This window comes from Mustela nigripes, chromosome 2 (assembly GCF_022355385.1).
Source record: "Mustela nigripes isolate SB6536 chromosome 2, MUSNIG.SB6536, whole genome shotgun sequence".
NCBI lineage: Eukaryota > Metazoa > Chordata > Mammalia > Carnivora > Mustelidae > Mustela > Mustela nigripes.
This window is the reverse complement of record NC_081558.1, coordinates 159,516,218-159,543,841: the sequence shown is the minus strand read 5'-3', so window position 1 is coordinate 159,543,841 and position 27,624 is coordinate 159,516,218. Positions and strand designations below refer to the sequence as shown.

General features: G+C 36.1%; 1 protein-coding gene across 3 annotated transcripts in view; it reads right to left on the bottom strand.

The window, feature by feature from the left end:
* SPICE1 (spindle and centriole associated protein 1) overlaps positions 1-27,624 on the bottom strand; it is a 52,909-nt gene that overhangs the window by 10,438 nt on the left and 14,847 nt on the right. For 2 of the 3 annotated variants that reach the window (XM_059391959.1, XM_059391958.1), the window contains exons 4-13: positions 27,060-27,203; positions 22,139-22,241; positions 21,235-21,341; positions 17,937-18,049; positions 11,230-11,366; positions 10,899-11,036; positions 10,274-10,539; positions 8,689-8,820; positions 6,068-6,215; positions 4,951-5,175 (exon numbers count right to left, since the gene is read on the bottom strand). In XM_059391959.1, coding sequence (XP_059247942.1) covers positions 4,951-5,175; positions 6,068-6,215; positions 8,689-8,820; positions 10,274-10,539; positions 10,899-11,036; positions 11,230-11,366; positions 17,937-18,049; positions 21,235-21,341; positions 22,139-22,241; positions 27,060-27,203 — 1,513 coding nt within the window. The remainder of the gene's footprint in view (positions 1-4,950; positions 5,176-6,067; positions 6,216-8,688; positions 8,821-10,273; positions 10,540-10,898; positions 11,037-11,229; positions 11,367-17,936; positions 18,050-21,234; positions 21,342-22,138; positions 22,242-27,059; positions 27,204-27,624) is intronic. The other variant, XM_059391960.1, reaches the window with a different exon arrangement.

Below are 27,624 nucleotides of genomic sequence, written 5' to 3'. Positions count from 1 at the left end.
AGTGAAACAACTGGATCCTACTTACATACCCTAAAAGCAAGCCTGCAGTTAATGAGGCGTGTCCATATATCAAAGCAACTGCTGAAGGGAAAGTCTATTGGGAAAAAAGACCTAGACCAACCTACACCCCAGAAGAGAAAACCTATGCCAACTACCTATAACATTCGCTCCAGTCCTTTATTCTTAACTATGTTAGGTAGTGAAGGATCACCAGACATATAAGGAAAATCAACAGCACAAAATAGAAAAACCAGGATAGGAAAACAGAACAAAAGACAGAAGAAGAGAAGGGAAAATTCAGATACAAAAGATAATGTAATAAAATTCTAAAGGGTATACTCAGAAAAGAAGGAAAATTCAGATACAAAATATAATATAATAAAATTCTAAAGGGTATACTCAGAAGAGAAGGAAAATTCAGATACAAAAGATAATGTAATAAAATTCTAAAGGGTATACTCAGAAGAGTGTTTCTGGAAGATAATGCATTTGTTTTGTTTTGTTGTGCTGTTTGTTGTTGTTGTTGTTGTTGTTGTTAATTTTTATTTATTTATTAGAGAGAGAGTAGAGTCCCTGCTGGGCAAGGAGCCTGGCTCCAGAATCGATCCCAGGGCCCTGAAATCATGACCTGAGCTAAAGGAAGCCGTTTAACCAACTGAGGCACCCAGGTGCCCCAAGATAATGCATTTGTAATAAGCATCAAAGAAAAAAGGACAATCAAACACTAAGAAAGGGCTGTTGCTTAGAAATTAAAAATATAACTTGGTGACATTTTTAAAAAAATAAAAGACAAAGTTGAATATAAAGTGAAAAAAAAATCTTCCAGAATATAAGAAGGAAGATATAAGGCTAAATACATAAGAAAATGGTCCAGGGGCGCCTGGGTGGCTCAGTGGGTTAGGCCGCTGCCTTCAGCTCAGGTCATGATCCCAAAGTCCTGGGATCGAGTCCCTCATCGGGTTCTCTGCTCAGCAGGGAGCCTGCTTCCCTCTCTCTCTCTGCCTGCCTCTCTGTCTACTTGTGATCTCTCTCTGTCAAATAAATAAAATCTTAAAAAAAAAAAAAAGAAAGAAAGAAAGAAAGAAAACTGCAGAAAGTCATGTGTCTTCATGTCCCAAAGGTCCCACTGGTGCCTCATAGTGCAATGAGAGAGGGAAAAAGAAAAAAAGAAAAAAAAAAAAAAAAACCCACACATTTAGACACACCTTATGCAAGGTCAGAATAAAAATAAAGGAATTCTAAAGCTTCCACAAAGAAAAAGTAGGTCAAATACAAAGAAATAAAAGTTAGATATTACATCATACATCTGAACTGCAACACCAGATAGTAAAAATCAATAGAACAATGCCTCAAATTTCTCAGGGTAAAGGATTATGGACCTAGAATTCTATATCTAGGCAAATTATCAACCAAGTATAACAGAAAAAGGAAAAATGTTCTCAGATTTTTAAGAACTTAGGATTTACCTTCTATACACCCATTCTAATGATTTCTTTCAGAAACCTGAGGGAGAAAACCAAAGAGGAATAAATGGAATCCAGGAAATAGTAGATATAACCCTAGGAGTGTGACCTTAGCAAGTCCCAGGATAAGAGGTGTGTGGCAGGCCGAGTGAGCAATCAGTGCAGACTGGAACGGGGTGGAAGAGCTCTGGGAATTATCTCTGGAATGAAAGCAGATTCCACACCACACATAGTATAACTAAAGGACCAGAAGCTATTATTCATGTGTAAACAAGAGAGTAAATAAAGCACATTATTCTTGGGTAAATAATGGGTAAAAGCAATTCAAAACTCCAGGCAAAACAAAAGTTAGTATAAATATAGTTAGTATAAATATAGAGCAAACTTAAATATTCTGAACAACTGATTAAGTGAAATAAATTCACTTTGATCTTCATACTAAGAACTTTTTCCTTCCTGTGGCACAAAGACTGATAGTAACAATAGATCGAGAAACAAAAAAACAGTCACTTGTTTTCAACTTTCAGTAACCATCTATAGACAAGACACAGAAGACATAATTGTAGTAATGGAACAAAGGAAATGTCACCAAACTCCACGCAGTAAAAGGAAATATAGACTGAGTGAAGGTGTGAAGTGGAAGCACAGGAGAGCCAGAAGGGAAGCAGAGCTAGTATCCCTGTCTTTCATAGTGGAACGCCAAGAGCTACTGCATAGCGTTAACAAAGAAGAGAGAGAAAGTATTTGAAGTCACAAAAGTTAAGCAATAGAAGAATTAAAAATTAAAATATAATCATCCAAATTAGATAGAGAAGGAAAGTAGGAGTTAATGTTAATTAAACCCTCTTCTTTAATAAAAGACAGTCTATAATTATTGTGTAAAGTTAAAATTTAAGAGAAAATATATAAAAATATCTTATGTTAATTATGGAGACTACCACAAGATAAGCAGAAATCAAATTGGGAAAAAATGCTTCCCTCTTAGGGCAGGCCTAAAGATGAAAGAGGAAAAGACCTTTGTATGTGCCTTTTTTTACCACATCAAAATAAAAATTAGAATTGACACTTGAAAATGAAGAATGAATGGGAGATAAGAAAATGAAAACAGCATATATATACTACTCTTTCAAAAGGTGTGACTGTAAAAGAAAGTAGAAGTCAATCAGTAGCTAACGGAAATGATCTACGATGGGAAATTCTAGGGCAATGCTGTCCATTACAAGAGTGTCTGGACATACGCAGTTATTCAAATTCAAATTCAAATTAATTAAGATTAAATAAAATTAATAATTCAGTTCTTCAGTCACATTAGCCACATTCCAAGTGCCCACTGATGCTAGCACCTACCAATATGAATGGAGCAGACACAGAACATTTTCATCATCACAGAAAGTTCTATTAGACAGAGCTATTCCAGAGTATAACTAAAGGCTGACAAAGGGATCTATGTACCTCCCACCTTTATCGGAACAATTTTTTATATGTGGGCATTCTAAATAAAAGTCTGAAAAAATATGATGACAAAACTTCACCAACTAAGAATACATGTTCAAAGGTTATTCCATCTGTACACTGTAAAAGAAACGTGTGGCATTATTTTCAAGGCAAACCTGCTAACAAAGAGGTGTCTATCACAGCCCCCAAATAATTGGCTTTAGTGGACATTTAGTATATTTGTAATCAGAGTAAAAATACTTTTGGTAATTGTTTCTTTAAAAGAATTTGGGGTGCCTGAGTGGCTGAGTTCCCTAGGCATTCAACTCGATCTCAGCTCAGGTCTTGACCTCAGGATTGTGAGTTCAAGCCCATGTTAGACTCCACACTAGGGGGGAGCCTACTCTAAAAAAAAAAAAAAGAACAACAACAAAAACTTCAAGCTATCTTCCTATCACCAGTGGGAAATACTTTATAATATCTCAAGAGATCATTAGATGAGCATATTAATACCATGTAAACATTTGAAAGCTTACTTTGAGAATGAAAATCTAACCTGAACAGAAATCAGAACTGAAATCATATCTCCAATTCAGAGTTAACAATTCTCTCTAGGCTCTAAAGTTAACAATTCTCTCTAGGCTCTGAAATGGTATCTCACAGAACTAGAGAGCCAGATGAACATTAAAGATAAAAGAAAAATCTCTCATTCTGAAGCCAGAAAAATGAATGTAGAGACGGTAAGTGTCTTAGCTCCATGCCTCCCAGCTAGTCACCAGATGGGCCAAGATTCTAGCACTTCTGACCCTCAGCCTAGCATTGTCTCCCTATACCAGAAAGACTTGACAGACTTTACAGTCACATAATAAATGCCAAAACAAATCTTATCATGGCAAGAACTTGTTATTTTCTTTAACTCTTATGGCCTCTTCAGGTCCTTTATTGAAAAGAAGGTACAGAAAATCTGACCAAATTTCTAAGTTACAATGACAATAAAAGTTATTATTCTGTTCCCCTGTGGAAGAATGTAAACACTCAAAGAAATAAAAAAATGTATGCAAATCAGGGCTGAATAACATTTTTCTAAAAACACTGGAGGCAAATCTAAGGTAGTTTTTTAACTGAAGAATTATTTTAAAAAAAGGTTCTAAAGCTCCAGAATAAATGCACAGGTGGACAAATAAACATAATTTTCCAAACAATGAAACACTCCATGGTACTTCTGAAGACCATCCATGAGCCCCCAAGTTAAGAATCTCTGAGCTAAGGATAAACAATAATTTTTAGGGCTACTGGGTGGCTCAGTGGGTTAAAGCCTCTGCCTTCAGCTCAGGTCATGATCTCAGGGTCCTGGGATTGAGGCCCTCATCGGGCTCTCTGCTCAGTGGAGAGCCTGCTTCTCCCTCTCTCTCTATCTGCCTCTCTGCCTATTTGTGATTTCTGTCTGTCAAATAAATAAATAAAATCTTTAAAAAAAAAAACAATAACTTTTAAAATTTTTATTCTAAACTCTATATATGTCCTGCAAAAAGTGACCTGAAAGCTATTTTTAATTGTTGATCAACTTTCACTATAAAACTACCTCAACTGACTAAGCTAAAGAAATTTCAATGAGAAATAGGTTAATAACCAAATCTGACTTACAAAATCCTTATAGTCGCAGTTCTTACCTTTCCTTGGCTAAATTTTCATTACTCTCTCTCTGGAGTATAATCTCTTGTTTCTTACCCTTTCCTATGCTCCTGGCCCACAGGGAAAGGAGGATTTCCCTTACTCTACATTTGAATGCTGAGGACTCTAATCCTTTGATCTGATATAATATTTACAATGTCTAATAGAACAGATACATAACGAAATTTAAGGTGACATTTCACCACAGGTGTAACACACATGATATACACAACCCTGAAAAATCCTCCTTTAGCTTAAAGGTTATGTGTGGCAATCAATATCTTTCAGAATTCCCTTTACTGGGTAACAATGGACACAGTATGTTGCATATATAAAGCATAAAAAAACAACCGTCAGGCAGCTTTAGAAGAAGCCTGCTTACCGTCCTGCAAGGGAGAGAATCCTGAGTTGCTCTTCTGCCTGGGTGGTGTCAACAACACAGCTGGCTCAAATATATGTGCGGGAAAACTGTTAGTCAGATTCACACTATCCGGGGGAGTTGGCACCTGAGACAGCTTAACAGGCAAGTCTTCCTGTGTGAATTCAGCCGCTTCCTCCCCTCTGAATGCCAATGGCATGGAGACATTAGCATTTACAACAGGGCCCTCTGAAGAAGATGAGAGGCTGTCAGCACTTGTAACTACAGATACACTGCAGGTATTTATACTTACATACATTTCCACAGAAAGCAAAATCACATGGACTCTAGAGTCTTCACTTTCTAGGCCATGTCGTCCTTTAGCTGTAACTCACAGGCAAGGCTCCCAAGGGGCCAGCACTGGGAAGAAGGGGCTGCTTTTGAGAAAAGCACTTAGTCCTTGAGACCTGCCTCAGCCATTGAGTTTATCTCATGCAAGTTAAATTTTAGTCAGCCACTTCTCAGAATCCCTCATGAGAAAACATTCCTAAATACATAAAATACCACACACAGATACTCATCGAAGTATTTGTTTTTTTAGAAGCAAAAAACATGAAAAAGCCTAACTGTCCTATTCAGACTCTGACATAGGATGGCACAGGAAGTGAAGAAAGGCTTTCCAAGTATCACCACAAATGAAAAAAAGTTACAAATTTCTAAAACTCAGTATTTCTTTTTCTTTCCAAGACCATCTCCTCTCCTCCTGAACCTGGTGCACAGTGATGAAAAGTGATGGCACTAAAGCCCCAGTGGTCTAGGAAGCAAATTCTGCTACTTCCTAGTTGTATGATCTTGCTAAGCTACCAACTCTCTCGAAGCCTTGGTTTTCTCATCCTGAAAGTAGGGATAACAATAATACCTCATCAGATTATCACGAGGATTAAATGAGATAATACACAAAAAAACACTTAAAAAGTGCCTGGCATAGTGCAAGTGCCCAACAAATATTAACTGGAAATAGCGATGGCAACTGTCACCGTTACAATGCTATCTATGTGTACATGACCAATCACATGTAAGTTTACAGTTTTGTTTACTCTGTTTAATACCAACCTGGGATGATAAGACCATACATACTCACCCAGATTGTCTATCATTTTCCTGCTTGTGGATCCCCTTTCGGATGCCTGATACTCTTTGTTGCTTTTTATCACAGGACAGTTCTTCATGGCATGTGTCAGTGATATAAGTTGCTCATCTGTTGTGACCATGTACTGCTGAAGTCTTGCCTGGAGAAGAAAGAATGAAACAATATCATTGCAATATCAGACCTCAGATCATCACCTAGACATGCAGAACTGTATCACCACTTTAACTACTCTAGGAACTTCAGACTTTCGTTCAAATACTAAAGTCATGTATTTGTAAGAACACATAATCATAAATGTTTTAAAAGTCCCACAACAGAGGAATGGTTAAATGTATCACAGAATATTATTAATTAATAAATACACTACCATACAACAATAAGAATTAACCTTTTTACAGTGCTTTTGATCTATAAAACCTCTTTATATAAATGGTATCAACTGACTCAAGCTAATTTAACAGAATATTACACAGGCATTTACACTGATAAACATGACCCAGTAAGAAGTTACGTAATGTATATAAAATAAGGTTAAGAAAAAATATATACACCGAGATAAGAGGTATTATACACATACAAATATATATGTATATGTATCCAAAATGTATAGAAATTTTATAAAAATCACAGATGGTCAGAACTGTTAGTGGGATTACTGAATAAAATATACTAAACAATTTCATACCAGCTCAAATTTTCCCCAAATTCCACAATCATCTCTAATGACCTATTCAGCATCTCCATCTAGAACTCATACATGCTTCTCAAACTCAACATGTACAAAACCAAACTCCCCCTGAACATTCCCAACTCATCAACAGCAACTGCATCCTTCTAAATGCTCAGCCCCTAACTTTGGAATCACCCTTGACTCCTCTCACATCCTTTCCTTTATCCCATATCCAAATCCAACCCATCGGAAAAATCCTACTGTTTGCCTTCAAAATAGATTAATAATATGGTCACTTTTCACAACTTCACCTAAAGATTGCTTCTGTGTTCATGACTGTTCCTCCTGCACCAAGAACAGTGCCCGGCCCAAATCAATACAATTTTTTGATCCAACTAGTACATTTTATTTATTTTTCTTTCAATTAGTACATTTTAAAACTGCTCATCTTCCCAAGAGAATTGATAACCTAAGTTCACACAAATACTTGTACATGAATGTTCATAGCAGCATTATTCACTCATAGTACACGAAAAGGTAGAAACAACTAAAAATGTCCATCAACTGATGAATGGATAAACAAAATGCGGTCTATCCTTATAATGGAATATTAGTGGACAATAAAAAGGAATGAAGTACTGACACATGCTACAACATAGTTAAGCCCTGAAAACATTATGCTAAGTGAAAGAGATCAGATACAAAAGATTACATATTGCACAATTCCATTTATATGAAATATCCACATTTGAATATCTTTAGAAACACAAAGTGGATTTATAATTGCCAGGAGCTATAAGCTATAAGAGTGACTGCTAACAAGCTTGGAGTTTCTCTTTGGGGTGAGGAAAACATTCTGAAATTAGATAATGGTGCTGGTGTACAACTCTGTGAATATACTAAAAACCACTGAATTGTATACTTTTATAAGATAATTAAATGGTATGTGAAATGGATAGATCAATAAAAAATTGCATGTCTTATATCTAATGTCCATTGATACAACATAACTTGCCTACTAACTATGGCTTTTCCAGTCTCTTTTGGCTAACAAATAAAAGTAATAACAACCATCACTGGAGAACAAAGAGATGAATAAAACCATCTCTGCTCGAGCAGCTCAGTCTTTTTTTTTTTTTTTTAAGATTTTATTTATTCATTTGTCAGAGAGACAAAGCGCAAGCACAAGCAGGGGGAGCGACACAGGGAGAAGCAGGCCTCCTGCTGAGCAAGGAGGCTGATGCCAGACTTGATCCCAAGACCCTCAGATCATGATCTGAGCCAAAGGCAGATGCCTAATTGATTGAGCCACCCAGGCATCCCTCAAGCAGCTCAGTCTTGATGACAGGTATACATGCATGTGTAACACAGTTTGGTAAATGCAGTGAGAGCAATACCCAGAGAGAACAGAAAGAGCACAAATTAAGAATGTTTAATGCACCATTGAGGCAGTATTAATTGGTTTCTAGAAGAAATACTGTGTCTTTAAAAAAATAATAAAAGGAGCAATTAGCTAAACAAGTGACAAAAAGGACTTATCTAATAAATATGAAGATACTGCAAACAACTTTAAATGGCATATGATTACAGGAAGCTTTCTAAATTGTATCCTCTGCTGTTTTGAAATTAGAAGTAGCTATCACAACATTTACTTCACAGTTTGGATAAACTGCTATAATATTGGTAGTTACCATTTAAATGTAGATTCTGTCTTTCCAAATAATAGTATGTTTTTTAAAGACAGCAGACTTTTCTGTATGTTATTTGTACTTCGAGTTTCTACTATAGTACCTCCAATATAATGAATGTTGATGATAATAAAGAAGTGATAAATAATCACAGCCACACAACTAAACCAAAGGCAACTAAAAGAAAATCTTACATACTCTTAAAGATCCCTTATTTTACTAAACGCAGAAAAGTTGGGATCTCATCTAAGTACCTGGGTAGCAGTATTTTCTTCTCTAAGGAGAAGAATTTCAGCTGTAAGAGCATCAATGAGCTCTCGATGATCACCTAACGTTTGTTCCAGGTGCTGCCTCGTCTCTACTTCTTTACGCAGTTGGACCTCGCTCTACATTAAAAAAAAAAAAAAAAATCAACCTCCATCAATAATAAGATAAAATCCCCATCCAAAAATAAACTCCCATTAAAAGCATCAAATACTGAAAACTAAGAGTTTCTATTCAAAACTGTCAAAGAAAATGATACAAAGTATATGTGACAAAAATGAGAATGACATATTTTTATAAAAAGGCTTATATTGCATTAAAATGAAATGCTGTGTCCTTTTCCCTTCTTTATATAGAACATAATAAACAGAATGGTATACAGGCTTAAATAAGTACAAATTTTTGCCGAATAAAGTGGAGGGAAGGACATATACATATTGCTTGAATATACACAGATCATCTCTAGAAGGATACACCTGTATCTGGCAATGACTGCTGGCCACAGGGAAGCAAACTAGTTAAATGGAAGTTAAGGGTGGGAATGAGAATTTTTATCTATAACCTTCTGTTTCTTTTAATTTCATGCCATGTGATTATGATCACCAATTCAACAACTAAGTTTGTTCAAATAAAATAAAAATAACAACAGGCTTCAATGGTTTTAACTTTGTAAAGCAAGTGATTAGCTAAAAAGTGGAAGCTACTAAACCTGTAATGCTTTCAGAGAGCCAAAAGTACATTCCTGGAGAACCCTAATGTAAGGATAGAAGAATGATAAGACTTTCATAAGTCTGACAGTACAATAAATATTTCACTAAAAAGTAATTTTAGGAAGACAGCTCCAGAGAAATTGAAACATCAGAATTAGAGTGATGAACCAACTATTTTAATAATAAAATGTCCTTGAACATTTTCTGTTGTATTTGTTTAACAAATTTAAATGTATAAAACATAAGAACAGCTTAAATGGGTTTTTTGAAAGATGAAATGTAGAGCTAGCTCTAATTCCTCAGCATTCTGAAGACTGGTTATTCAAAAATTAATTACAAAATAATTCTTGCTTCTCTTACAAATTATTTTCAGAACAACAAAAGATCTACTTCAGACAAAGCCCAAGTAGTCACACAGATAACGTGAAGAATTTTCCTCATCTGTGTCTACAGATTACAGGCATGCCACTCTCCAAACTAAAGTAGGAGTAGGAACACAGAGAAAAGCAATAGAACAAGGACACATTTAGTAGTTCTACTGAATTTAATACTGCCAAACAATATATTCAATGTCAGCATAAGACATGATTTTATTTATAGTAGATTTACCTTACTAATTACAATTTAGAACAGCTTGTATTAAAATCAACATCACTTATACTATAGGATACATAAATTGGCATATAGAGGGAAATTAAAAGGTAAAACCTTACTGCAGATAATCTAAAACTGAGATATTTTAAACAAAGCTATTCAAATTTTACTATTCTTCATTTGGAATTTGCAATAAATTAAGTGTAGAGGAAAAAAAAACCCCAATGTTTCCACCAGCACTCTGTAGAGGAGAATAACCTCTTGTTCTTACCTCTTTAAGGTACCGAACCAGGCGACAGAGGGAACCCACCAGTGACAGAGTAAAGCCTGTAAGCCCCTGACTACTCTGCAGTCCTTTGACCTCGCGTCCCGTCCACCGTTCGTATTCTTCCATTTCATGTTCCACTTCATTGATCATGTGTTTGAGGACATCTAGGCTGGAATTATTGCTGTTTGGTAAGTCTGTGGAGGCTGTGCTAGCTGTTAACACATTCTTCTTCTGCTTGGAAGGAGCAATGGAATCCAGTTTTCCTTTCACTGATAATGACAGAAGTCACCCTATTAGAAGACCAGGAAAAGCTATACCAGCAAGCTACTAGAAAAACCACTGACTGTTATTCACAGTTTACAAAAGGTTTTTATAGAAGTTATCACCATTTCTCATAAAAACTATAGTCTAAATCAGGTTTACACTATCTATAATGAATGTACTAGAACCACCTTTCTACAGAGTTACATTGTTATATTTGGAGGCATTTCTTAGCTACCATTTAGAAAAGTCTAATCAGCTGGCTCCAACTGGATGGGTTTAAAGGAAAAAACTTTACTAAGAGATATAGGAAGCTGTATCAAGTTATGCGTTTAACAATTCATCTTTGTAAATTGAGGGATTGAACCTTTCTTTAACAACTGTTTTTGCTTCCTTGAGTTCAGCACTTGTCCCACAACATAGCTTGAGTCTAGAGTCTCAGTAGATTCTTCAGATTGAAGCCTGGTCTGGATTCTCTTGACAGCGCTGGTAGCATTCAGAGCAGCTAAAGGAAAAAATATTTCCAAAAGAATCTCAAGTGAACAGGAAAAAAAGTTTTAAGCATTCCAATTAACAGATCAATTAGGTAAAGCCAGTCAAAACCCAAATAATATTCCTTTAAACATTACTATGTTTAAGGAAGAACATAATAAAACAAGTTACTGTTCTGTGAGAAATAATACAATGGGGGAACAAACCTTTTTGTTCTCCTGATGGAGGGGCAGGTGATGGAGTTCCCGGAGGGTTTTGGGACTGTGTTGTTATTTTCTGCTGAATATCAGTCCACAGTTTATTAATTAACTCAGAATTATCTTCCTTCAGTTGGTGGAGAAACCTATAAAATATGGGGCAACAAGCTATATCAAAATTAATAAATATCATTTAAACTGCTCAACTGCTTAAATGTTTGATTGACAGCACTTTTAATAATTCAAAATCAAAGAAAAAAAATACATTTTGCTTTAACTGTTAAGACAGGTAGCTAAAATGCCAGTCTTCTTAGTGTTAAAAGGAATCATTCCATCTTCCTCCCAGTTTCTCACCCACCTTGGCTCCTGCTTGGAAGAAAAATCTGTCCTTTCTGAATTTTTGTGGTATGGGCCCCGTTCTCCTCTCTTTCTCCCAGAGAAAGTACATGGCTTGGTCCTTTCTGGTTTCTCTCTGTGAAGGAGGCTATCCTCAGAACACAGTCTATGCTCATCCCTGAAGTAAAATGACTAGAGCAGACTCTGCCCTGAGTCCCTGGGAGCAGGGAGAAGGAGTGAGAAGAAGAGCTGTAGTATAGGGAGTTAGAGAACTAAGCCTTTTGCTATAATCATCTTTAGCATTGGTAAGGCTTATTCTTTATTCTCCAACCATATGATTCCTTTATCTATTTCTCAGTTGGACTGAGACTTAAAAGGGGTAGGTGACAAAAAAGCAGGAACAACCCAGATGCCCAGCAAGTGATGGGTGGAGAAGTAAAATGTACTGCACCCACACAACCATAAAAAAGAATGAAGTGGAGATACATGCTACAACATGGATGAATCTTGAGAACATGCCAAGTGAAAGACACCAGACACAAAAGACCACATGCGGAATGATTCTACACATATGAAATGTCCAGAATAAGCAAATCTACAGAGATAGAGAATAGATTAATCCAATAGATTAGATAGGGCTGAAGGGCTTGGGAGGAAATAGGATTTGACTATTAAAGAATATGGGGTTTCTTCTGGTACTGAAAATGTTCTAAAACTGACTATAGATTGCATAACTCTGCATATACTAGAAATCATTGAATGTTATACTTTAAGTGGATGGACTGTATGGTATGTGGACAATAAATCAATAAAGCTGTTACCCCCAAAAAAAAGAGGAATGGGCAAATATTATTTAGTGGCTCCACAAATCTCAACCTAAGAGAGTTGCTTTCATGCAAATTATGGATAGTACATTGCACATTAGCTGCTGCTACAAAATCTATTTAGCAAAAGGCCTATAATGCAATCCATTCAAAGGGGGCTTAGTTATCAAAGCATCAGAAAGACTCCTTTGTAAGTGTTAGTTCAAAGTCCAACCTTCCGGCTAAATCTTAAGAAAAGTGTTGTAACAGGATTTCTGTACAAGTTAGGAAAATCCAAAACAGTCTGAACTCACATTACTGTCTCTAATGTTTATACTTTTTTAAGAGTCAGGTTATGTGACAACAACAAGGAAAGTAATATAATACTACCTATGACAGGGTTAAGAATGGCCTCCCTAAAGATACTTATAATTGAATCCCTAGAATCTGTGAATGTCACCTTATCTGACTAAAAAGGGACTTTGCGGATGTGATTAAGTTAGGAAGGATATTGAGATAGATGACCTTGGATTATCTGGATGGGCCCTAAATGCAATCAAGTACATCCTTATAAGAGGGAGAGACACAAGGAGACTCTGACACACAAAGACATAGAGGGTGCTGTGATGATGGAGGCAGAGATGGGAGTTATACTGACTCAAGGCCAAGGAAGGCCAGAGCCACAAGAAGCTGGAAGAGACAAGGAATGGATTTTCCCCTAGAGTACCCAGAGGGAATGTGAGTGGCCCTCCAACACCTTGATTTCAGCCTAGTGAAACTGATTTCAGATTTCTGGCCTCCAGAACTGTGAGAGAATACATTTCTGTTGTTTTAAGTCATCAAGTTTATGGTAATTTGTTATAGCAGCCATAGAAAACTAATGTAGACTCTGGCACCTGGATACAAGGTGCTAGTGTAACAAAATATCAAAAAATGTTTACCAAAAAAAAAGCTCTGAAATGAGAATGGGTGAGGATGGAAGAATTTTCAGGTAAATATTACAAAAATCCTAGGTTGCCTTACACAGGCTATTCATAGAAATATGGATGTTACAGACCCTTCCACTGTGGACCCAGGAGGAAATGAGGAGCACGGCAGAGAAAGAATCTATCATCATGAATGGAATACTGGTAGCAATATGAGCATTAAGGGAGCTTCTGGTGAAGGCTCACAAGGAAATGAGGAACATGTGATTGGAAACTGGAAGAAAGACAATCCTTATTATAAAGTACCAGAAAACATAACCGAGTTGTGTGGAAAGCAGAACTTGTAAACAATGAACTTGGATACTTAGCTGTGGAGATTTCCAACCAAAGTGTTGAAGGTACAGCCTGCTTTCTTACTGCTGCTTAGAGTGAAATGTAGGAGGAAAGAGATACACTGCAGGAAGAACTGTTAGCCAAAAGGAACCAGAACTTGGTGATCTGGGAAATTTTCAGCCTGCCCAGAACGCAAAAGATGGTCAAACTAGGAGATACCACACTGTTAGGAAAGCACGCCCTGGAAAGAAGGACAAGCGTATGGCTACACAATGTTTTGCTAATCTGAAGAGATTAGGCATCTGACTCACAGATCCCCTTAATGATCTCAGCAGACAGCAACAGAGATGGAATTATCCAGGGAAGATCTCTGGAGGGCCTCTTTGTCTAATGCCATCCAAAGGAAACACACAAGGTCCTTTGAGAATGTTACACCAGCAGAAATACGGCAGCTTGGACTGAAAGAGACAGAGATAGGATAAAATGAAGGAAGAGTCAGACTCCCAAAATTCTACAATCAGCAAACAGGCTGATATGATTAAGTTAAGAATCTTGGGATGTGAGGTTATCCTGGGCGGGGGGAGGGGGGGCCCTAAATGGTATCATGTATATTTTTATAAAAGAGAGGCAAAGGAAGACTTGAACATACACACAGAGGGAAAGGTGATATGAACTCAGAGGCAGAAATTGGAATGATGCAGCTGTCACAAGCCAAGGAAGACCAACAGTCATCAAAACCTGGAAGGGGCAAAGAAGGCAAAGAACAGATTCTCCTCTAGAACCTCTGGAAGAAGGGTAGCCCTCCCAAACCCTTGATTTTGGTCCAATGAAATCGATTTCAGATTCCTCCAGAATTGTGAGAGAATAAATTTCTGTTGTTTTAGGTCACACAAGAACATGTATTCATAGAAATTTTCAAATCAAAAGGCACTTAGTCTCCAGATCCCAAATCTAATGCATCTCCTGATACCTCATGTTTAATAGTTAACAAGTAACATTTTGAGACATTAGGTACTCGAAACTGGAAACCACCTACTCACACAACTAAATGAGATAAAACCCAACCAAATAAAAAACAGTAACTTGATTCAAATGTAAAGAATAAAAGCAATATTGCACAAGATTAGTTATATTTGGGTTCTGAAAGAAGTTCATCTTAAAAGATGATACATGTTTCCAAGTGTCCTTAAGGAAACAGCAACCAGTTTAATTTGAATCACTCTATATACATCCTCCCAAACCCAAGAGACGGGACAACAAGAGGAGCAAAAATAGCTCATAACCCATACCTTCTACATGACTGGAAAACAGATAATACTACTAACTTCAAATTACCTATAAGTAGAAAAATACACACTAAACTCCAGCAAAGATATTTCCTGAGCTCCTGTCAGAAGCCCTAGCAGGGTGTGAGGGCAGCTGAAAATGACTAAACAGGTCATTTAAAAAAAAAAAAAAAAAAAAAAAGGAAAAGAAAAAGAAAATGACCAAACCAAGAAGAGAGTGAAGAGTCTACTGGTGACAAAATCACCTCCAGAAAGAAGTCCACTCTAAATAGCAAATACTCAAAAAGGAATATCACACACACACACACACACACACACCAAACCTGGGCAGTCAAAATACTACTAAAAAGTGCATAGAACTCAAGGTGGTAGGTCTTGGAAAGACACCACTTCTTGATGTCAACAGGAAGAAAGAAGAGTTCTTAGGAGGCTGAATGCTAAAGACACACACAAAAAAAGTATATTACCTTAACATGTTTAACAAGGGAGAACAGTTCAAGACAAAAAAGAACAGTATTGGAGTACAAACCAACTTTCACCTGCTGATACTTTAAAAAAAAAAAAAAAAAGCACCCATGAAAATAACTGTACTTCACTATAATTGAGAGACCTACCCCAAACTCACAACCCTGTCCATAAAATGTACAAACTAAAACAGTCTGCATCATACAAGACAAAATAATAGAAAATTTAATTGAAATATTCTAGCCAATAAAAATGTTTCCCCTACCAAGAACAGAAGAAAATTGTAACAAAACTCTTTAAATGGAATTCAGTATATTTAAACAAGCATTTGGAGATATAGATCTTGAATCATAAGTTCTAAAACTAAGAACAGAGATAGACAAAAACCAGGAACAAAATAAGAATTGACTGAACTCAGGAAAGAATATAAAGAAAAAGAAAAACTCAAAAATAAAGATTAAATTACAATGTGTCCAATGGATAATCATTAAATAAACATTTAATAAGGAAGACTGAAGATTATAGGAAAACAACAACAAAAAATTAAGAATAAAAGGTTAGAGAGAAAGTATTTGAAATAGAAAACAAGAGACATCACTTTTATGTAGATAAAAGGAGTCTCTGAAAAAGAAAAAAGAAAAAAAAACAATGATATCAAACTAATATCTGAAACTATAACCCAAGGAAACTTACTTCCAGAAAAAAAAAAAGAAAAAAGAACCAAATCTACAAAAAAGCCAACTGTGTTGGAAAAACTGACCTGAAAAGGTAAACTCAAAACACAGCTTAGCAATATTTAAATTTTAAAGATAAAAAGAATAAATTTTAAACATAAAGGACATCAATACATAAAAATGCCTAATTATTTATAAGGGCAAGAAAATTATTCTAGCATCAGACCAGTCAAAACAACATTCAAAGTAAGCCAAGAATGGAGGAACATTTTCAAAAAAATTAAGGAAACAAAATATTAAAGATTTTATATCCAGCCAAGCTATCCTTCAAATATCAAAGCTACAGGAAAACTTTTAAGCTTTCAAGAACTCAAAGAATAGAACTCATAAACCCTACACCATGAGCTTTGTCTAAATGAGTGATCCAACCAAAAGTTAACTAGGAAAACATCATAAAAGGATTATGAGCATTTAATACATTTAACTATAGATCCAAGACTAAAACAAAAATGGCAATAATATTTTTGCCATATTTATGGCAATAATATTTGCCATATTTTGGTGGCTCAGTGGGTTAAAGCCTCTGCCTTCGGCTCAGGTCATGATCCCATGATTCTGCAATCAAGCCCCACGTGGGGCTCTCTGCTCAGCAGGGAGCCTGCTTCCTCCTCTCTCTCTGCCTGCCTCTCTGCCTACTTGTGATCTCTGTCAAATAAATAAGTAAAATCTCTTTTTAAAAAATGGCAATAAGGAAGAATAATCTGTAAATGTTTTATGTCCTGTCAAAGCAAAAAAAAAAAAAAAAAATGCAGCTAAAAGAAGAGAAGGACTGAGAGAAAAAGAGAAAGAATGAGAATATAGAATAAATTATTTGTTGCATAGGTCATAGGTGGAAGTCAAAGCATGCCATTTAAAACTAACACACCTGAGCAAAAGGTTGAAGAATATAGGGGACTAAAGGGCTCTATAAAAGGCAGATATAAAGACAACCAGCCAGAACAAAATTACAAACTTCCTAAATATCAAAAGAAATTTTTAAGAGAACACAAAAAACATTACATAAAGAAAACTATAATTATAGTATAATATACATAGTACTATAAAATAAGTTGACATCGAACACATCTACTATATCAATAAATATTACAAGCTTACTTCACCAATTTAAAAAAAAAAAAAAAGACTTTTAAACTGGCTAAAATGCAAGACCCAACTCTATGCTAAATACAAAAGATACACCTAGTACACAAAAATTCAGAAAAGCTAAAATAAAAGAATGAGCAAGGATGAACTAGACAATCAGAAACAAGAAGGCAGAGGTTTCATTCCTGATACCAAACAAAATAGGACTGAAGCCAAAAGGCATTAAATATGACAAAGGACACTTTACAATGCTAAAAGCCATAATTCACAATGAAAATACAATACTTATGGATATCCATGTTCCAAAAAACACACCAATCAGGTATTTAACTTTAAACAGAATTAAATATACTTAAACATCATATGCAAAGAAAAATAGAAACACACTAAGAGAGACTTTAATACACTACTCTCAATATAAGATAGTGACAAAAGTAAGTACAGACACAGAAGTAAATAACATCATCAATGAAGCAGATCTTAAGGATATACATATAGACCTTTATACACTGGTAATATAGAATATACCTTCTTCTCAAGCACACAAATGGAACATTTACAAAAATTTAATCATATATTAGGCCACAAAGAAAACATCATTAAGTTCCACAAGTAGAAATATTATAAACACATTGTATACCTTAAACTTACACAATATTATGTTAATAATATCACAATAAAGCTGGGAAACAAAGGAAATGGCCTTGGAGAAAAGGGAAGCCCTGTAAATATTTATCCATATATACCTACCGATCTACGTTAGTTTTTGACTGAGAGTTTATAGAGTTATCCAACTCATTCCCACTTTCTTCAGACTGGCTGTTAACAGTTCCTTCTCCTTCATCATCTACTTCGTTAAGAGCCTTTCTCAACATAACAATAAAAATACAAATACAAGTTGGTTATATGTACACTCATCCTTTGTTTCTTTTTGTCATTATAATAGAGAGGTCCCTCCTTCTACTGCTAACATCTCCACAAGTGCTCTAGGACCTAAACCCTCTCACCTCCTTCCACTCCATCAAGTGCCCCATCCCTCTCGGGCAACTTCAACCTCTCGGCACTGGCTTTAGCTCAACCGCATTTAAATGTGAGTATCTTTTCTCTTTTCTCTCACCATATCTTTTCTCTTTCACCACCAAACTTAAAAGAATCTTACCCACCCCTCCACCCCCACCCCACACGGCTTCTCAACCACCTATGCCCTACAACCTTGCTTCTGCCCTACCATTCCACTCAAACTGCTGTCTACAAGGTCAATATCTTTTTTTTATTTGTTCCTAAATCAAATAGATATTTTTCAGTCTCTGCCTTCCCTTTCTTCTCTAATTGATTGGACATTAATGACCATTCCTTCCTTTCTTTCAATATCTTCTTGATACATTCTTCCTTTTAACTCCCAAGATACCATATTTCCCTAGTTTTTATTCTATTCTTTTGGCTCTTCCTTCCCATCTCCTTCATTGATTCTTTTCTTTCTGCCCTTTCTTAATACTCAAGATCCTCCCTTTGGACCTTTTATCTTCTCATTTTGACTCCCTTTCTGAAAGATTGTATCTAGTTCCAAAGCTGCAATTACAATTCAAATGCTGTGAATTCTCGAATTTCTTTCTTCACCCAGATTTCTCAGGAGTCCTAGACAATTATGTTCAACTGCCTAAGATATTGCTAGTAGACATCCTACACACATAAATTTAACGTGTCCAAAACTAGTCATCTTCCTAAGCCTCTCCTATCACTCTTTCAGAAGCCTTATTCCTGACATATTACCTAAGACCATGAGAGTATTGCCATCTACTGAGATGCTCAAACCAGCAAACTGGGAGTTACCCCTTTTTCTCATCCATCACATCCAATCAGCTACCAAATGCTGTAAATTCTATCCTTTTTTAATCTTTCAAACCCATCTCTCTTCCCCTCTACCTTCTTTTACTGCCATTGCTTAGGTTAGGCCCTCACCACTTCTCACTAAAATTCTAACCTAAGTCTTCTAACCAGATCCTCTCACCAGTCTTGTCCTTCCCAAACCCTTCTTCCACTCTACAATGGATTTCATCATGACTCTATTCTTCCTAAAATTCTTTGGTGGCTCTCCTCTCACTTTCTGGTTCTTTAGCCCTTCATTACCTACCTCCTCCTTATCTCTCTAGCCCCAGCTCTTGCCATTTCCCCTTCCCCATAACAGAGACCATAATTATCTGAAAGCTAACATTTTTTTTATTAACATACATTATTTGTTTCAGGGGTACAGGTCTGTGATTCTTCAGTCTTACACAATTCACAGCACTCACCACAGAACATACCCTCCCCAAGGTCCATCACCCAGCCACCTCATCCCTCCCACCCCTCTCCACTCCAGCAACCCTCAGTTTGTCTCCTGAGACCAAGAGTCTCTTAAGGTTTGTCTTCCTCACTGGTTTTGTTTTGTTTCATCTTTCCCTCCCTTTCTCTCTGTTTTATTTCTCAAATTCCTCAAATCAGTGAGGTCATATAATTGTACCTCTCTGATTGACTTAATCTCGCTTAGCATAATACTCTGTAGTTCCATCCATGTCATTGCAAATGGCAAGCTTTCAGGTTTTTTGATGGCTGCATAATATCCCATAATATTCCATTCCATTCCATGCCATGCCATACCACATCTTCTTTATCCATTGATCTGTTGATGAACATCTAGGCACTTTCCACAGTTTGGGTATTGAGCTATAAACACTGGGGTGCACATGCCCCTTCAGATCACTACATTCGTATCTTTGGGGTAAATACCCAGTAGTGCTATTGCTGGGTCATAGGGTAGCTCTATTTTCAACTTTTTGAGGAATCTCAACATTTTTCAACGTGGTTGCACCAGCTTGCATTCCCACCAGTAATGTAGGAGGATTCCCCTCAAAGCTAACATTTTTAGTAAGTGCCAAAACATAATGGCTTTTGGCTATTTAAAACATGTAACATTCTACTTAATTGCCTTTGTAAGCAGAAAACAGTAGACTTAAGTTGTTTTTTGTTTGTTTTTTTTTAATGATTCTGATTTTTTGATTAATGATTTTGATTTTGATTAATGATTTTTTGATTAATGATTTTTGTTTGTTTGTTTGTTTTTAATGATTCTGGACCTTGTAATTCCCTAGGATCATCCCTCTAACTGATGATTCTCCTTTTTTCATAGGACATATAAATAACCTAGGAAATTGCACTAAACAGGTATTGAGTCCTCGTCAATCCTAAAAATTTGTTTTATTTTAATATTAAATTCTTCGTGAGCTTTAAAAAATGTTTCCCATTTCAAAATTCTAAGCATTTTGATTAATTAAGAGTTTCAGTTAGGTTGGGATACATTTTAATTAACATTTTACTACTATAATATAATTTTCCCATGTAACTGGTCGATAAATTCCAAGTTTCCTGGGTAACAGGAATAAACACACCTGTTTTATAAACACACCCATTAAAAGAGACTATTAACATTTAATGAAGAACTAGTATCTGGAATCATGATAGACACATAACTTATCTCAGCTGATCCTCACAACAATCATAGTAAGTATATTCTACTCCCATTTAACAATAACAACAACAACAAAACCAAAAATACTCTGAGTCATCTCAGATACCTTAAGAAATCAACCCAAGATCCAACAGCTAGTACTAACAGAATGTAAACACAGATCCACCTGACTCTAAAGTGGAAGTTAAGAGACTCCCCACTGTTTCTATAATGGCAGACGGAGCAAATGCCATCTCTGATGCTATGTGATCTTGGACAAGGCACTTAATTTTTCTGAAGCTCAGTTTTTTCACCTGCTAACTGGAGGTAATGCTAGTACCTACATCATAAGTAAGTACTCAATAAATGGTTAGCTATTATTATCCAATCCTGTCTTGTTTGGTACAAATATAACTCACCCAAAGTGTAATATGCTTGAGGAAGAACAATTCTAGCAACCAAACTTGGTATCTGTTGATATTTAAGCTTTTGAAAAGTTTACCTCTATGCCTGCATAAATTTAATTTCAACATAAGCATGATGGCTATAAGGACAGCATATTACCTGAGGCTCCATGATGGATTCACTAAGAACAGCCTGCGTGTCAGGGTCTTGATTTACCACAATAGGACCCTGAGAGGAATCAGGAGCCATAGTTACATTTGGAAACCCTGCAGAAGGAAAAGAAGTCATGATGATTTTACTTCATTTAATTAAACTGACTTTACAAGCACTATACACTGCCACAGGTTTGTATTATCAAATAAAAATCTTAAATGATAATAATAGCAGCTCACACTTATATAATACTTACTATATGCCAGGCACTTTTCTAAATGCTTTTACATATATTAAATCACTTTACCCTCACAAAATCTGATGAGGTTGTTACTATTATTATTTTATAGGTCAGCAAATTGAAACTCAGAGACATGAGGCAAATGGCCCAAAGTCACAATAATAAATGGTTAAGCCAGGATTCAGATCTTAAACTAAAAACTAATGATCTGTTTTTAGGGATTAAAGTAAACAATGGATTATATACACATTAAAGTGAATAATGCTATATATCTGACAAAAGGCAAAGTCTCTGTCAGAGAGAGACTGAAGTAGCTTTAGGCTTCAAAATTTAGCTTTACTCAAGTTACATACAAATACAGACACTTTATACGGTAACCGAACATTAATAAACTGGAAACTAAGTCATATTTATAACAAAATCTTGTAAACTGCACCATGAGATATACTAGTAAATGATGACTTACCTCTATTTAGCTCCATAATTTGTAATAGTGAATATTCTTAGTGAAAAGCAAACAAATTATACTGAATCTATGCCTAACAACTCTAAACTACTTGTACTATAAATAATGTGATGCCCGAAAAAAGTTTTCAAGTTCTTCCAAACAGCCATTGTAGGCTATGATTAATAAGAAAAAGAAGCTTTTGTTTGAACGAAATACATTACCTGTGCGCCTACGGGGAAAATCAACAAACAGATCTTTTGCTTCAGCCATCAAATGATCAGATTTTTCTAATACCTCCTGCATCTGGTATTGATCAGAAAGAATCTAGACATGTGTTAATGATAAATATTATTATTCAGAAAAAAATCTATATATACTATGAAATCACAAAGGAAAAGTCCATGCAAAGGTTCAGAGAATAAAAACAACTGTAAGCCACCATCCTCCCAAAATCCTTCAATGGCAATATCTGTAAGTACCAGGAGATGGCGCTATTACAATAATTAGATTTCAGATGCTTGGCTACAATCCAAGTTAAGAAATACATTATTTCTTACTTGGCCTTACTTGGCGTGACCTAATATACACGCAAATGTAAATGCATAACAAGATAAAAGTCTTACTTAACCTTACTTTTTGAGAACCATTATAATATTTTCTTTTAGTTTCTATTCTATTTTTTAAAATAATAGCTACAACACACTAAATTAAGCAATCCACTAACAAGTTGTGATCCACAGTTTGAAAAACACTGATTAAAGATATAAAACTCTGAGCCATATATTCAGAGGGTTTCAACCTTTAAAGTGATTTCATATTCCACTAATAGATCATGATCAACAACTTAAGAGACTATGAGGTAAGATATGAGTTTTGGGGCATCAAACAAAAAAGTGACAGTTCTGTATTTACAAACAAGGTGGACTTTTATCCTAGAGGGATGAGAACTCAAAAAATACGATTACAGTAGCGCCTCTGATTAGGCACTTTCAACTCAGGAACTTTCTTAATTATAAGCAAGGAGCACAGGCAAGTCAACTCTACCCACCACCACCAGGTGGCATTCTTAAACTGAGAGGAGTCATAAAACAAAACTGCCTGGTTTCCAACACTGATTCAAAACAATGAAGCGGAGCTTCTGGCAAAAAATCCTCTTACCAGAATCTCTCTAGCCCATGGAAACAAGTATATAATATGATTTCAGTTATTGTTTTAAGACATTAAGAGAAATAACAAAAGTCACATTCCGACTTTTTCCCTTTCTTCTCCTGCTGTGGCCAATCAGATTGGATAGCTCAGTGGGTGAGAATCAAGTCTTTAATTTGTTCTTTCCACAGAGTAAGTTTTGGAATGATATAAGGCAAAGAGCACATTCAGAGCCAGAAGACTAGGATCCAGCCAAGGGATACTAAGCAAAATCCAACCCTCTTTAAGCTTAGGTTCCTAATATGTAAATGAAGATACCGCCACCTTCCCCTACCCCAAAGGGCTGTTGTAAGAATGTGGACACACTGAACACCTGTACCATTCTAGAGATATTTGGAATGTTGCTACAACTTAAATTATATTATCCCATGAACCAAATTTCTATCCCTGGTTAGCGATCTTGCAAGTACACCCAATTAGAGCTTAGGCAAGAGAGTAAATGAAGCATTATAATCTATCACTTAAACTAGAAAAATTAGACACAGAATATTTCCTAATGGCAGTTTTGAGTTTACTATCAAAAAAAAATTACTGACCTTCCATCAAAATAAAGAGATATAATTGAAAAAAGCAGATAGTAGAGGAATAATTTTATCATACCAAGACCTGATTATCAATTATAATGAGGTCTCCAGGAAAGAGATTACACTGTTGCATTTTGCCAGTCTCTGCCCAGCCTTCTTGGGGCAGATGGGTTGAGAGGCCACAGATCAGGGTACTGGCTTTCTTTTGCTCTCTCTAGATTTATTCATCACTCCTCTCTGATAACACCCATCTTCTTAGGGAGCCTGGGTGGCTCAGTGGGTTAAGCCTCTGCCTTCGGCTCAGGTCATGGTCTCAAAGTCCCAGGATCGAGCCCCGCATTGGGATCTCTGTGCAGCAGAGTGCCTGCTTCCCCTCTCTCTCTGCCTACCTCTCTACCTACTTTTGCACTCTCTCTCTCTGTCAAATAAATAAATAAAAACCTTTACTTAAAAAAAAAAAAAAAAAAAACCATCCTCTTGATAAGTAAACCAATCTCTGCAAGCCCATCTGTATACATTACATTACTTTCCCAGATGGGTTCATAGAGCACAAAGTCAAACTTATGAATAGTGGTACACATCTTGGATTCACAAAAGATCATCCAAGATCCCTTCAAAAATACTAACAAAAACTTTTAATTCTAGCACTTTTGTTCTCTGATAATAAAAACCAGACAGAAATAGCAAATTACAGAGAGACCTGGGAAGTTATTAGACTTCTAAAATTTATAAAATCTTTATCGAAGTTTCCCTTTCTCTGATCGAATTTGGACCCTCATTTGCTTGATTCCCAAGACATGAGTGCATCATACAGCGAATGATTATGCTAGCCAAAGAGCTTTTCTCTTAACTTTGCTAATCTAGGTAGGAGTCCATTTCTGGGGGATGGACTGGTAGATCTAATACATGTTGATACTGCCTAGGTGAGTATGCCCAAGGAGGCTTCTTCATTTGGTCCCATCACATCCCTTAACAAGGACACAACAAATTTAGCAACACTGAAATAATAGATGCACATATCTTTGACTCAGCAGTTCCACTCTTACGAATTTATCCTACATGGGTGTCTAGGTGGCTCAACCGGTTAAGCACCTGCCTTCTGCTCAGGTCATGATCTCAGGGTCCTGGGGACGAGTCCCACATCGGGCTCTCTGCTCAGCGGGAAGTATGCTTCTCCTTCTCACTCTCCCTCTGTTCTCTCCCTCTCTCAAACAAATAAATAAATAAAATCTTTAAAAAAAATTTTGTTCTACAAATATAGTTTTACATGTACTTAAAACCACATTCAAGGGTATTCATTGTATTATTTCCAGTGACAAATGAGGTAACAATCTGTGGGTGACAGACCTGCTACTTACCCACCAATTTCCTGTCTTTTCATTTTCCTTTTAACAGAATTCCCAAGTTTTAGCCAAGTATACACCGACATCTCCTAACCGTCATTCTAAGTGAGAATGGTCATATGATGAATTTCTGGACAGTGGGATAGAAGCCAGAATTTCTGGATGATATTTAAAGGAGTAGCATGCATTCTCTTTCCCTTTTCATGCTGGCTAGAATACAGCTAAAGGCAGCTGGAACAGCCATTCTCTACTCAGTGATGGAAGCCCTGGAATAAAGGACCACAGAGACCCTACCAACTACTGGTTACTTCTGAACTGTTTCATAGAGAGAAACAGATTTCTATTTTGTTTAAACCACTGTATCTTCTTAACCAGAGGTCTAAACTATAGTCCATGAGGCACCTAGGTGGCTCAGTGGGTTAAGGCCTCTGCCTTAGGCTCAAGTCATGATCCCAGGTCCTGGGATTGAGCCCCGCATCAGGCTCTCTGCTCAGCAGGGAGCCTGCTTCCCTTCCTCTTTCTGCCTGCCTCTCTGCCTATTTGTGATCTCTGTCTGTCAAATAAATAAATAATCTTTAAAAAAAATAAATAAACTATAGTCCAATACACTTCCTAAGTTTTCACAAATAAGGTACTGGATAAATAAATTGTGGTACATCTATATATTACCTGGCCATTAAAAAGAAAAGGTAGATTTCTAAATACTGACATGGGATAATCTCCAAAATATACTGTTAGATGGAAATACTTGATCTCACTAACTGCAGAGGTTCTCAACCCTGGCAATGAATTAAAATTACATAACAACTGTCTAAAAAAATACCTAAGTAGGGCCACATTATAGGTCCACTAAATCAGATTAGCTGAATATGGATATATCTGAGTCCAAAATACCTAAGCAGGGCCACATTATAGGTCCACTAAATCAGATTAGCTGAATACGGATATATCTGAGTCCAGATACTATGATTTTTTTCATAAAAGATCTCAACACTGACTGATCTAATGTGCAGTCAGCGTTGAGAACCATGACACAAGGGCCTGAGGCATGGGACTGGAGGGACATATGAGAGACTTCACTCATCCTCTCCTACCACTCTTCCTTCAGTCCCTCCTTCTACCATATCTACTCCTTCAGGACATGAGCAGTTCAGGACAAGAGCAGGAGCCACTAGAGATGGGACACAAAAGCCCAGAGTCGCCTCAAAAGGGCTGCCTTTTCTCCTGGTCACTGTGAACCACATACTTTGTCCAAGATTATCAAAGGATACTTATCTGTAAAGAACCATATTCTCTCAATCTACTGTTTTTACAAGTCCATATAAACATTTATTTGGGAGATGGAATTCTTCCTGATGATACATTAAGACTGAAACTTTTACCTTTCACTAACAAGCCTAATGAATTCTTCGAAAGACAGAGCCATTTAAAGCTACAGTGAAAGGTCACCCAGAACAGCCAAGTGCCATAAGCTTCAACAATGAACAAGAAGCGACACTACAAAGTATATTTCTTTTTCAATGATTTCATCCCAAATCAAAGGTTTTTTTGCTGTAGCTTCCTCTTATTTGCCATATTATTTATTCCTACACATCTGATTACTTATCCAAATACCCTACATTTTGTAAAAGATTTAGCCAAGGACAAGTGGCTTACTAACTAACTTGTTGGACAAGCACACATTTTTTTTTTTTTTGCAAAGTAATTAATCTAATAGCACTGTGTGTGAACTGAGAAAAATAATTATAGCAGTTTATATATGTATATAAGGAACAAATTATGTGCCGAGGAATGTACTAGTCAGTTTGTTAGCATATACCGCTGAAATCTCATAACATTACAATCAGGCAAGTCACATAAACAGTAACTTTCCATGCAGGAATTCAAACCTCCAAACTAGATGCTAATCATCACTCCACTGCTTTTTTCAGAGTCCATGTGTAAATCATTATATAAGGACACAGTTATTTACTGAAGTCCTTCCAATGTGAATCAAATTTGAAAGGAAAGAGAGAAACCTATTGATCATTTTCTTCTCTAACTCTAAAGATAATGCAGTTTAGCATTACCTCCTTCATTATAGACAATCTCCTTCTCTCAAGATTAGAAATTTCTGGTTTCTGCTTCTTCCATTTTCTCTTCAAAGCTTTTTCTTGGAGTTCCCAGTGTACTAATGCTCTGTTCTTTGATTTGTGTATTTCATGACGACGTATCTGTACAAAAGAAAAAAATATAAAAGAATGCTTCAGGAACAAAGAAGTTGCCTATTCAGATGGTGGAACCACCTAATCTAATTCAACTTTTAAAAACCTTTTCTGGTCCAACATGTGTGTATTTATACATATTCACAACCAAAATTTTCAGTCTTCTAAATCTTCAAACGTGATTTTAAAAAAATATATCTAGAACTAGGAGACCTAGCAAAAAGACAAAATGAAAAAAATACTAATTTCTACTTCCATTGGCCAGAACTATCCAATAAAATGTTATTTTCCAAACTACGGGTCAGGATTCATTTAACAGGTGGTAAAATCAATTAATGGGTCAAATCAACATTTTTTTAAATAAAACAGAATACAAAATAGAAAATATTAAGACTAAATCACACAAAAGAAAGAATTGGGTGCCTGGGTG